This window comes from Cebus imitator, unplaced genomic scaffold (assembly GCF_001604975.1).
Source record: "Cebus imitator isolate Cc_AM_T3 unplaced genomic scaffold, Cebus_imitator-1.0 Scaffold89, whole genome shotgun sequence".
NCBI lineage: Eukaryota > Metazoa > Chordata > Mammalia > Primates > Cebidae > Cebus > Cebus imitator.
Genome location: NW_016107404.1, coordinates 3,189,641 through 3,202,793, shown reverse-complemented (window position 1 = coordinate 3,202,793; position 13,153 = coordinate 3,189,641). Strand labels below are relative to the sequence as shown.

Here is a 13,153-nt window from a genome sequence, read left to right as displayed (position 1 = left end):
GGGCTCTTTTACTAAGTAAACATTGTTGCCTGTAATAACTTAGCAATTGTCTACATTCATAAAGCATGAGACCAGGTAAACAAATGATAAAAACTGAAGATAAAATAGACGCAAGCAAAAGCACTTGGCAAAGTAGAAGCTGAAATATTCAAATATCGTTTTTTTCCTACAAAATCATGCTGTCCAGACTCAGGGGCCACTGCTCCAACTAAAGTAGAAATGCTGTCCCTGTGAATTTTGCTTCTCTGGTTCAGAGGAAGTATCATGCCTGTGAAAGGTTAATTATCCTAGCAATCTTACGCCCTCTTTCATAAACTGCAAAGAAACTGCTTTATAGTTGGCCTCATTCTGAGATGGTATTTCAGAGTAAGCATCCTACCTTAATAGAAGCAATATGGAGCAAAGTCTCTCCTCTATGATTTCTTTTCACAGCCATATTGGGTAACAGCTTCATTGCTGAGGGGCTAGATGTCACTTGTCTGTACCTTGAACTATTTAATGTAGAAGGTGGTGTACCTGGTGAAAGACTAATGAATTCATCTGACATATTACTGTTTTTCCTCCCCGATGTACCATGAACTTTACGTTTGCGTGAAGGTGGCGAAGAACTTTCAGGTAATGGAATATTTTCTGAGGGCACCATTTGCTTAACAAAATCTCCACTGGTGCTCAGAATGCTGCTTCTACATCTCTTAGAAATGGGACTGGAACGTCTATTATGTTGGCCACATTTTCCATTATTTTCTAATGGCAAAGATTTCTTAGATGTAAGATAATTTTTGCAGACCTTCTCAGGAGTCACTACTTCATTCTTGCTCTTAATGTCTGGAGAACTTTGAGGCAATGGAATATTTTCTGAGGGCACCATTTGCTTAACAAAATCTCCACTGGTGTTCAGATTGCTGCTTCTACATCTCTTAGAAACGGGAATGGAAAGTCTATTGTCTTGACCACGTTTTCCATTATTTTCTAATGGCAAAGATTTCTTACATGTAAGATAATCTTTGCAGACCTTTTCAGGAGTCACTACTTCATTCCTGCTGTTAGTGTCTGGAGAGTCTATTTGCTCAGCCAACGGTAAAGAGACTTCAGTTAGACTTCCAAAACATTCAGATTCTGTCAAGGAGCCACTTGCTAGTAAGTCTATTTCACCATTTATCTCAGGGCTGGTGATAACGGATGGTTGGCTACAGAAGGATACCAGCTTTTGCTTCGATTCCTCTTTGGAGTCAAATTTGCCATCTTCTTTTTCTGCCTGTAAATTCCATTTTTGGTTGATTTCAGCTAAAGTTTTCTTTTTTTGCTTTTTTAGAGATCTTGCAGAAGGCTTTTTAGCCTTCTCAGAAACATCTGCAGGAGGAGTTGTGGAAACAAATTCATACAGTGAGTCTTGCTGAGCATTTACATCTTTTTTTATTTCAGGTTGGGTCTGCACTGAAACTTTACTCACAACATATCTGACTTTCTTACTTCGAGGGCTAAACCACATTTTAATTGAATTCTTCTTGTTTTCTGCATCATTAAACAACCTTGTCCTAGGTTTATCTTCTTTCAAATCTGAAAGAAAAAAAGAAAAAGAAATCTGTTACATGAACTTTATTGCTCCCACCTGGAGCTCCCACAGAATTTTTTTTTAATAGTTCCGTCAAATTGTATCATCTTTTAATTGTGCACTTCTTTCTCAGCTCCTAGAGTATGAACTCTTTGACAGCAGACAGATACTCATTCAATAAAGACTTTGCGCTGTATCTTACAGACTGAAGATAGGGCAGAGAACAAAACATGAAACTTATATTCCAAATACCATACCAAAAAAAAAAACAACCCCATAAAATACTTAAGTACAAATCTACCAGAATATGGGTAAGTTCTGTTTGCTAAAATTTATAAAATACTTATTAAAGAAATTCTACACAGATGGAGAGATACACCATGTTCAAGAACTATAACAATATTGTTAAGATGCCGATTCCTCTGAACAGATTTACAGATATAACAAATCCCAATGTAAATTCGAGTATGCTTGCTTGTAAAACTCAACAAGCAATTACACAATTTACATGGAAAAAGGAAGGTACTATAATTTGGAAAGGCAAAAGACTTAGAATGGCCAACATAATACTGAAGAACAAAGTTGGAGGACTCATACAATCTGATTTCAAGACTTATCTAGGACAAAATGAATCCCGGGGATTAAAGATAATAGTCATGGTCCTTTAGGTACATCTTACATTTCAAGCTGTGTAACCAGAGATGAGTAAGAATGAATGAACAATAACTACATACTCAAACATAAACTCTTATGCAAAAGAAGCTACATACACATTATATGTTTTCATTTACATCAAATATAAAACAGCCAAAACTAATTTAATGTGTTAAGTCAGAAGAGTAGTTGGTTATCCCTATAGGGAAAAGAAGCAGTGGCTGGAAGGGGGCACAAGAGGGGCTTCCAGGGTATTGTTTTTGTTCTGGGTGAGTTCAGTTTGTGCAAATTCATTAAACTATACACTTAGAAAACATATGTATACATTTTCTACATATATATAAAATACTTTCTAAACACTTTTTAAAAATATAGAATTATAATCAAGAATTAAAACACAAAGATTCTATTAAGAGTAGACAGAATATACAAAGATTCAGTAGAGTTTTAAAAAAGAAAAAAAAAATTGTCTCTATGTAGACAATGTGCCACATTTTGTCAGAGATACTCTTCTTTATAATCACCTGCTACTTTAATTGAGGTTATCAAGGAATGCATTAAAAAGAAGCTGATTTTTGAGCTGAGATGTAAATGATGAAAAGGAAACAGTCCTGTGGATCTCATATACAATGTAGAAAAGGGATATCATGTTTTATATTTTAGAATTATCACTCTGACTGCCACGTGGAGTAACTTTAGAAAGAAAAGAATAGAAACAATAACCGATTATGTGGCTATCATCCAATAGGAAATAATATTGACCCTGACAAGTGTTGTAGTAGTAGAAATGGCAAAAAGCATTCTAAAAGATCACAAGTTAACTAGACCAAGAGGCAAGAGGGAGATGATAAAATGCTCAAAGGCCCAATAGCACACAGCATACACAGTCGTTCCTCCATACTACTGGGGATCTGGTTTGAAGACTCCCTCAGATATCAAAATCCCCACATACTCAATTCCTGCACTCACTTCTGGAGAACCAGAGCATAGAAAATGTCAACCTTCCATATACTTGTGTTTTGCATGCCATGAATACTGTATTTTCCATCTGCATTTGACTGAAAAATATCTGTATGTAAGCGGACCCATGTAGCTCAAGCCTATTTGTTCAAGGGGCAACTGTAATAAATTTAAGGGACTAAAGGATGGCCAATACACCTCACTTACAGAGATCAAGGAAGAAAGTGGTTTATAAAAAAAATGTGGCACATACACACCATGGAATACTATGCAGCCATAAAAAAGTATCAGTATATGTCCTTTGCAAGGACATGGATGAAGCTGGAAGCCATCACTCTCAGTAAACTAAACAGGAATGGAAAACCAAAAATCTCATGTTCTCATTTATAAGTGGGAGTTGAAAAATGAGAACACATGGACACAGGGAGGGGAATATCACACACCAGGACCTGTTGGAGGGTGAAGGGCAAGGGGAGGGAGACCATTAGCACAAATACCTAATGCATGACGGGATGATAGGTACAGCAAACAACCGTGGCACATGTATACTTATGTAATAAACGTGCACATTCTGCACATGTATCCCAGAACTTGAATTCAAAAAAACAACAAAAAAAGATGAGAATAGGCAATAGATCATGCAAGGTCTTGCTGGTAATGTTAAGGAATTCCATACTCAAACTAAGAGCAATGGCAAAACACAAAAGTGTTTTTATGTAAGTCAGGTGGCATTACTAGATGCTTAAGAAACAATATATAAATTTGTGGGGACCACTTAGACTTCCAGAGGTACTACGAAGATTATTTTAAACTAAAAAGACATCTGAGATTAAATGAATAAAGACCAAAGACTTTTTGGACCTTTCTTAGCTGACTGAAGACAGAAACTTCTGGGAGTTAAGGCGGCCAGACATCCCCTTTCACGGGAGATTCACTGGAAAAAAGACAGAGAAGACCACTCACATCTGCATAAACAAACATCATTATAAACTTTCTTATCTCCCATGTTCCCCTAGAAAGCCATTTGTTCTAAATGAAAAAACATTCCAGGCTCATGGATAGGAAGAATCAATTATCATGAAAATGGCCACACTACCCAAAGTAATTTATAGATTCAATGCTATCCCCATCAAGCTACCACTGACTTTCTTCACAGATTTAGAAAAAACTACTTTAAATTTCATATGGAATCATAAAAGGGCCTGCATAGCCATGATAATCCTAAGCAAAAAGAACAAAGCCGGAGGCATCACGCTACCTGACTTCAAAATATACTACAAGGCTACAGTAACCAAAACAGCACGATACTGGTACCAAAACAGATATATAGACCAATGGAACAAACAGAGGCCTCAGAAACAACGCCACACATCTTCAACCATCTGATCTTTGACAAAACTGAGAACAACTAGCAATGGGGAAAAGATTCTCTATTTAATAAATGGTGTTGGGAAAACTGGCTAGCCATATGCAAAAAACAGAAACTGGACCCCTTCTTTACACCTTAAACAAAAATTAACTCAAGATAGATTAAAGAATTAAACATAAGACCTAAAACAATAAACACCCTTGCAGAAAACCTAGCCAATACCATTCAGGATATAGGCATGGGCAAAGACTTCATGACTAAAACACCAAAATAAATGGCAACAAAAGCCAAAATTGACAAATGGGATCTAATTAAACTAAAGAGCTTCTGCACAGCAAAAGAAACCATCATCAGAGTGAACAGACAACCTACAGAATGGGAGAGAATTTTTCCAATCTACCCATCAGACAAAGGGCTAATATCCAGAACCTACAAAGAACTTAAACAAATTTACAAGAAAAAAACAACCAACCCCATCAAAAAGTAGGCAAAGGATATGAACAGACACTTCTCAAAAAGACATTTGTGTGGCCAACAAAAGTTCATCATCACTGGTCATTAGAGAAATGCAAATCAAAACCACAATGAGATACCATCTCAAGCCAGTGAGAATGGTGATCATTAAAAAGTCAGAAAACAACAGATGGTGGAGAGGATGTAGAGAAATAGGAATGCTTTTACACTGTTGGTAAGAGTGTAAGTTCAACCAATGTGGAAGACAGTGTGGGGATTCCTCAAGGATCTAGAACCAGAAATACCATATGACCCACCAATCCCATTACTGGATATATACTCAAAGGATTATAAATCATTCTACTAAGAAGACACATGCACATGTATGTTTATTGCGGCATTGTTCACAATAGCAAAGACTTGGAAGCAACCCAAATGACAGACTAGATAAACTATGGAATACGATGTAACCATTAAAAAAGGAAGAGTTTATGCCCTTTGCAGGGACATGGATGAAGCTGGAAACTATCATCCTCAGCAAACTAACACAGGAACAGAAAAACACACACAGCATGTTCTCCCTCATAAGTGGGAGTTGAACAATGAGAACACATGGACACAAAGAGGAAAACATTACACATCAGGGCCTGTTGGGGGTGGGGAGCTAGGGGAAGAATGGCATTTGGAGAAATACCTAATATAGATGATGGGTTGTCGGGTGCAGCAAACCACCATGGCACATGTATGTGCCATGTAACAAACCTACATGTTCTGCACATGTATCCCAGAACTTAAAGTATTAAAAAAAGACAAAAATTAGCCATCAAAGACTTTTTTCCCCTCTACCTATTCCCATTAAATTAGGTGTATGAACCCCATTTTCACCTGTTTGGAGAGTCACATTTTTTTGTGAACTCACATGTACATTCATAAATAAAAATCTATCTTCTCTCTTGCTAATCTTTTTCACAGTTTAATTCATAGGCCCCCATACAACGAACCTAAGAGGGTAACGTTTTTCTTCACTAACAAATTGTACAAGTCAACCACTTTTGTGATTTTGACAATCAACTTGCTTCAAGCTGTCTTACGTTGTTTTTGTCTTTGGGCTATTCATTTTCTTCAAAGAAAAAAAAACTATCCCTTATAATTCTCTCCTCCCACCCAATGTAAACATAGGTAAAATCAACCTAGGTCAGCCCAGCACAGGGGTGAGCTCACAGACAGTGCTCAGTAAGTACTAGTGAATAGATTATATTTTCCTACATCTTTACAAGTGTTTATGTAAGATATGTTAGAATTAACTTTAAGAGCTAGAAGAAAACTTAAAAATCACTGAGTCTAATTCTTTCATTTTAACAATGAAGGACTAAAGTTAAAATGAAAAGAAAGGAGGAGTTCCCTAACTCCTAATCTGGTGCTCTATCTCTCTACACAAACTGGATTATCAAAAGGTAATTTCAGGTTCAGAAAATGAAAAAAACAATAAAAAATAAAATATAAGAAAGGAAGGAAAGTTGAAAAAACAGCAAAAACCTGATAATATTAACAACAATAATAATTAACGAATGATTTCACACTGCCTGAGAAACGTTCTCCTGGGTAACATAGATAATCTCCTCTGACCAGCCAGGCTTCTTACAATGTTTTGTTATTCCTATTATAAGAAAAAAGAGGAGAAAAAGAGAGAGAGAAAAAGAAACTAGCCAAATTTTTTTTCTTCCTTAGAAGTCACACTTCATTCAAATTGTAAAGAACTCTGCATAAAACTTTACTTACATTACAGAACCAAAGAAAAATTTTAATGGAATGGAGTTCTAAACATAAGGTACTTTAAGAAGAAAACTAATGGCCACCAGACTTAATCCTAAGGGCTACAACATCCACCACATAGAAAATAAACATCTGATGTTACTAAGGTGTTCAGTAACATTTTAAGATGGTGATTATTCTCAAGAACTTTTAATACTTAAGAGACACAACATTATTTTAATTTCATTTTCTTACTGTTTTGGGGAATAAATTTCTTTTCAACATTCTCATGCCTTTATTAGCAAAAGAAAAGTACATCATCAATTTTTTATTTCCTTTTAGTCATTTTTTATTCACACACAACAGCTTGTTTTATTGTTGTATCAGCTTAAAATTAATACACCAGAAGATTGTTAATGATAATCTCAATTCTTTCAAGTTCAAAATCGCTTCTTCTGCCTATTCTTTCACCTTATTTTTCTTGAGTATAAAAGTCCTATCTTTAAAAAAACCATCTACCAGGTAAAAGAACCTTAAATAGGTAAGAAGAAATGTGAAAACAGGCTTTGAAAACTAATTAGTACTTAACTCTAGAAATTTCAGACATGATCACTGCCTAGCAAGAGAGTAAAGATTTCTACTCTAAAGTGCAGCCATCACTTCCTGCTGATGAGATGGAAGCACTACATTGAAAAGGCAGTAAACTGATAAATCTGCTGGAGGCAGGAGTATGTATCTGAATAAGGGCAGACTCTCCTACACATACCCTTTAAATATCATAGCTGAACATGACCTGGTCCACAAAGTGTTACTAAGACAGGATCTTGGAAAGTATCACAATGAGGTATCCATTCACAAAGAGACTTTATGTCTAGATTCAACAAGGTCTTTTCTTTGCAGTGATAAGCAGATTTCAAAACCAAGTCATTTCTGATATAATCTCAAGTCTATAGGAAAGGTCAAAATGAAATGTTACCAGGATTACCTTTCAAGAAAGGCTCAGGATTACAAAGACATAAAGGTTAATCCTCTGATAGTTTGTAATAACTTGTATTTCATTTTTTTAAAAATTTTTTTAAACACAGATGACATTTTCAATTAAAACCATGTCAAATCCTGGGGTTCTCAATGTTTGAAAACTTTTAAAATGTAGAACTGAGCTTTTAAAGGTAAGTTAAGGCTTATATAGAACAGCAATATACTCGATTGACTAAAAAACCTAAATTTAAAAAGACACCAAATTTCATAATCAGGTGTACATATATTCTACCTTATAAATGAGTAAATGAAGATAACACATTCAATGTAATTGATATGAACACAATTTTATTATTCATCTGATAATAAATAACTTTACTCAAGAAGATTTTAATTATGTATCTTGTATAACTAAAAAAGGAGCATGACAACAAGATGATTGTATATTCCGAATTTTATCAGATATTCTGAATATCTAAGACAATATCTAAGATAAGACTGTAAAAAGCACAACACTACTGCTGAAACATAAATCATGTTATTAACAACTACCAACAGTTTTTATGGGTGACTGCTTCTCAGCATGATAAATCATCATATTCATTTCATGAAGAAAAATATTGGTCCTTCCTCTGCACAGTAAATTCCTTAATGATAATATTTAAAAATTCTATTCTCTGAATTTCAGAGTACATCACAAAACATTGAGGAACAGAGATGCACGTGTTACTAAGGAGCTGCTTAGCCAAGTTTTTTCTTAAAATTTAATAATCAACTATAGAAAAAAGAAGCAATTAGAAAACGTGATTTAGCTATCATTAATCTACATCAAAGGATTATAATGATGTACATTGTGTGCCTTTCTAATTATTCTCTATTATAGGTTTCACAACAGAAGTTGAGAAATCTCTTCAATGAACCAGTCCCTTATTAAAAATCAAAGGAAAGTCCTTTGCTACCATCTGTGCAACATTAACGCCTTCACTGAAGAATGATTATTTTGTAAGTTAGGAAGCATTTAGCTCTATTTAAAAAAAAAACAATGGCAACACAGCTATTCAAACATTCATCTTCATCTATTACAAAGAAGTCAATGCATATATGAAACACTATGTAATCGTTACAGAAAGACCAGCATCTCTCTCTAAAGCAGAAACAGAAAGGGAAATTGTAACACTATAAAAGCATAATCAAAGCATTTTTTTTTTAATGTTACCAACACCAACATGTTTCATAGAACCTGACTGGCACCTGCAAGGTCTGATTTAATATGACAGGGATCAAGAGAAAATGAAAACTTTTAAGTTTAACTCCATTAGTAAAAAGAAGATTATGTCATAAAGGATAACGTAAAATTATCCATAAATGGTTGTCAGCAAAATGTGACAATCTCCTTTTTAAAGTACACTGAACCGAGAAAAACGTGTTCGAGTATTTAGAAGCTCATTTTAGCAAGTATTACTATAAATCAGGCTTCTTTATCTCCAGCATACCATACACTATGTCCATGGTTTGACAAATTCTTCCTAATTGCCCACCTTAGAGTAATTACATATATTATAGTAAATCCAAGTAACAAGGTTCATTTAAAAGATAAATTGTGAACTACAGGGTTTTTAAAAGAGAAAATGCAGAGACGTTCACCATTCCACTTAATTCATCATCTTTTACACATGACCATTTAACAGAATCATACTATCTTGGAGGGACAGCTTAGGAATCACTTAATCTAATACTCTTATCTTAATGAGAACATTTTCCAGTCTTCTCATTATAAAGAAGACCGTCATTTGTCCCCAACCATCAGTTCCTGGTATATAGTTTGCCATCTAACATTTTAGTTCTAGAAGTACTTACTAGGTAATCAACTACCACAAAGGTACTGCATAAAACACACTGAACAGACAAACTATCAAAGAAACAAAGGAAATGTTCCAGAAAAAAAATCTGAAATGCCCTTCAAGGCTAGTTTGTTTTGGGAAGACTTTGGGATGAAAACTTGGTGACTATGCAACTTATATTAAGGTAGAAAAACCTCTGCACCATGGAACTTAAGAGATCTGGCAGAATGTTATAATTCAGTATGTTTACACTCTAAATTTATTATAATTTTCTATCAAAGTAGCAAAGAAAGATATTACCATTATCATTTTTAAGAAGGCCTATGAATGCACAGATGTTACCATTATAAAATGAATTACTTAAACCAAATTCTAAGAATGTATTTTAAAATTATTTTAATTAGGTCAGGCATAATGGCTTATGCCTATAATCCCAGCACTTTGGGAAGCGGAGGTGGGAGGATCATTTGAGGCCAGGAGTTCAAGACCAGCCTAGACAATACAGCAAGACCTTATCTCTTCTTAAAAAAAAAAAAAAAATTAATTGGCTGGGTATGGTGGTGCATCCCTCTCATCCTAGCTACTTGGAGGGCTGAAGTGGGAGGATCTCTTGAACCCAGGAGTTCAAGGCTGCAATGAGACATGATGGCCCCACTGCATTCCATCCTAGGCAACAGAACAAGACACTGTCTGTCTCAAAATAAATGAATCATTTTAATTAAGTTTAGTCTCTAAGATATAAATTAGCATTGCCAATTTTTATCCAACTCAATTCAACAAACATAATGAATACCTACACTTCTAACCCAAAGGTTGCGCAAAATAGAAAAACAGTAAATAAGAAATTTACAACACAATTGCCTGTGTAGCCTAGGTCCTCAGTTTCCTTACCTACAGAATAACGGAATTAAAGATCTTGTTTCTAAATTTTGGATTATGTGTTATCTAAACAGTGAAATTCAACTCAGTTTAACGTAAGTCATGTTGAAGGCAGCAGTGCTTAAGTCTGGTAAGAACTAAAGTAATTATTCCTAATTATAATAAGGAAAACAAACACAAAATGGCCTTTGGAAAATTAATCAGTAGAATGATCTCTCCAATCTCCAACTCTATGTAGATGAGAAAGGCTACATTCTAAAAGGCCTCAGAAACTTGTTCTAAACTCAGTTTTCTAAATATCTTTAATGATGAAATATGAAAGCATTTCATATTCCATAGTCCTCAAAATATAAATGATTCAAACATCACTAGCCAGAGTAAAATTTCTATCAAGTCTATCTCACTCTTCTTTGCGCCCCTATAGTATGCCAGAACTGACAGCAGTAAATCCATCAAGGGTTACCTTGCTCTCTGTTTATCACCATGAAAAATGTTATATTACTTGTTATAAATTGTGTTCCTCCTCTACCAACATTCATTTGTTGAGGTCCTAACCCCCCAGTAACTTAGAATGAGACTTTATTTGGAAATAAGTTCAGTGTAGATGTAACTAGTTAAAATGAAGCTATACTGGAATACAGTGGACTCCTAATGCAATGACTCCTGTCCTTGTTAAAGGAGGAAATTTGATACAAACTAGGAAAATACCATGTAAACATAAAGATGGCCATCTACAAGCCAAGGAGGCTGGCCTGAAGCAGGTTCCCTCTCACAGTCCTTAACAGAGAACCAACCTTGCATATACTTTGATCTCAGACTTTGAGTATCTGAAATTGTGAGACAATGAATTTCTGTTATTTAAGCCATCCAGTTTGTGATACTTTGTTACAGCAGTTCTAGCAAATGAATGAATACATTACTTCACAGCAAATGGTGAAGAACCAAATCAAAATATCATCATAGCCACATATCCCAAAGTAGCACTACAAATTTCAATGCAAAGCCAATAATCCTAACAGATCACACACTTCTAAGAATCTAACAGAAGACACTTTCACACAAACATGAACAGTTTCCATACTGCACAATTAACTCAAGAGGCTCACTGATCCTGTACCCACTTCAACTCTGAACACTGCCAAAAGTGCGTGGGCCCCTAATTAAGAACCCCTGCACTGACCCATGGTATCTATGTGGGGAGAGAAAGCTAGATCACATACCAATCTTTTAACTAGAAAAAAAAAATTATCAGTATTATCTCTGAATAAGAATAGTTTAGATGACCTAATGACAATTTTTTTCTTCAGTGTGTTCTTAAAACACTGTAGTTGTGTATTACAACTACAATATCATTTTTAAAACAGGGCAACTTTTAAAAATGTGTGGATAGTTACATCTGAAAGTAGGTAAAACTTCTGCACTACAGCACATTTTATCTTAAAGAATGGAGTCAAATACAATGATGCAGATAAGTAGCTGCAGGAAATTTTTCATAGGTATAGACTGATGTGAGTTCTAATTCTTAAAAACACAGACCTGTGGTACGACTCAAAGTTTTTGCCACGTTTCTTTATTTTGTACACTCAACTTCATCTTTAGTAGATGACAGTAAGACATCATGGCAAAATTCTAAGAACAAAAGATTTAAAAACAGAAATCTAACACTTTTACATGAGCATTATCAATCTTCCATGGCATCCTGCCAGTCAAGAACAGGCTCTTCTACAAACACACACTAAAATGGCATGATCTGGCCAATAAAAAGACAATCCCAATATCCAATTATGAAGATACAAAATATTTTACTTTCTTTCCACAGTTGATTAGTTCTCAGCAGAAAGCACAACAGAAAGATATATAGTTAATACACAGAGTCTAAGGACAATTTGAAAAACGTTAACCCCCACTTAAATAGAAAAGAAAATGAATATTAGATTTCTGCTCTTTCAAAATGCGCTAATCTAATTAATTCAGTCTAGAAAAGTGATCCCTGGAAGAGTATTGTATTCTATCTTGGGAAAGTGTATTTAAGTGAGTTAAGTGCTATTAAGGCCAAAATCACTATCCCATATATATTCCACGGAAGTTATCATAAATGTAAAAAGCAGGCAGTGTAAAAGCAGCAAAAAAGTTCCTGGATTTACAATCAGAAATGGGCTCTATTTCTCCAGCTTCTGGTACTAACTACACATGTGGCTGTAGGCAAGGTTATTTCACCTCTCTGGACTTCGATTTCTCAACAATAAAATAAGGGGATTAGACTTTAATTATCGCTACGGTTTCTGTCATTTCTCAAAATGATCTCCTAAAAAACCACTGAGTGTGGTGTCACATGCATGTACCCAGGAGGCTGAGGTGGGAGAATCCCTTAAATGTAGGAGTTCAAGTCTGGCTTGGACAACATAGAGAGACTCATGGCTATTTTGTTAAAAAACTCCACATTTATAATCTGAAATATATCATTCAGAATTCCAGACAGATGTTTTACATACTTTACGTGACGAATATGAATTCACCAGTTTTTAACTAAGAGAGGCGGGGATACTTCTTACCTGAGAGCTTATTGTCATGTAGCAAATTTCGAAGCTTACTACAAAGTTGAATCATGCTGTCCAGTTGTCTATTAATCTTCACATCTTGTATCCAGGCTGGGGTGTAACACACTGGACATTCAGTTCCAATGCAGTCGCTTACACAATTACTTAAAAAAATTAA

The 13,153-nt window shown here is 35.0% G+C and overlaps 1 protein-coding gene across 3 annotated transcripts in view; it reads right to left on the bottom strand.

The window, feature by feature from the left end:
* The window catches only part of BARD1 (BRCA1 associated RING domain 1), an 82,412-nt gene that overhangs the window by 52,083 nt on the left and 17,176 nt on the right, over positions 1–13,153 (bottom strand). For 2 of the 3 annotated variants that reach the window (XM_017534982.2, XM_017534983.2), the window contains exons 3-4: positions 12,991–13,139; positions 380–1,557 (exon numbers count right to left, since the gene is read on the bottom strand). In XM_017534982.2, the coding sequence (XP_017390471.1) occupies positions 380–1,557; positions 12,991–13,139 (1,327 nt within the window). The remainder of the gene's footprint in view (positions 1–379; positions 1,558–12,990; positions 13,140–13,153) is intronic. The other variant, XM_017534984.2, reaches the window with a different exon arrangement.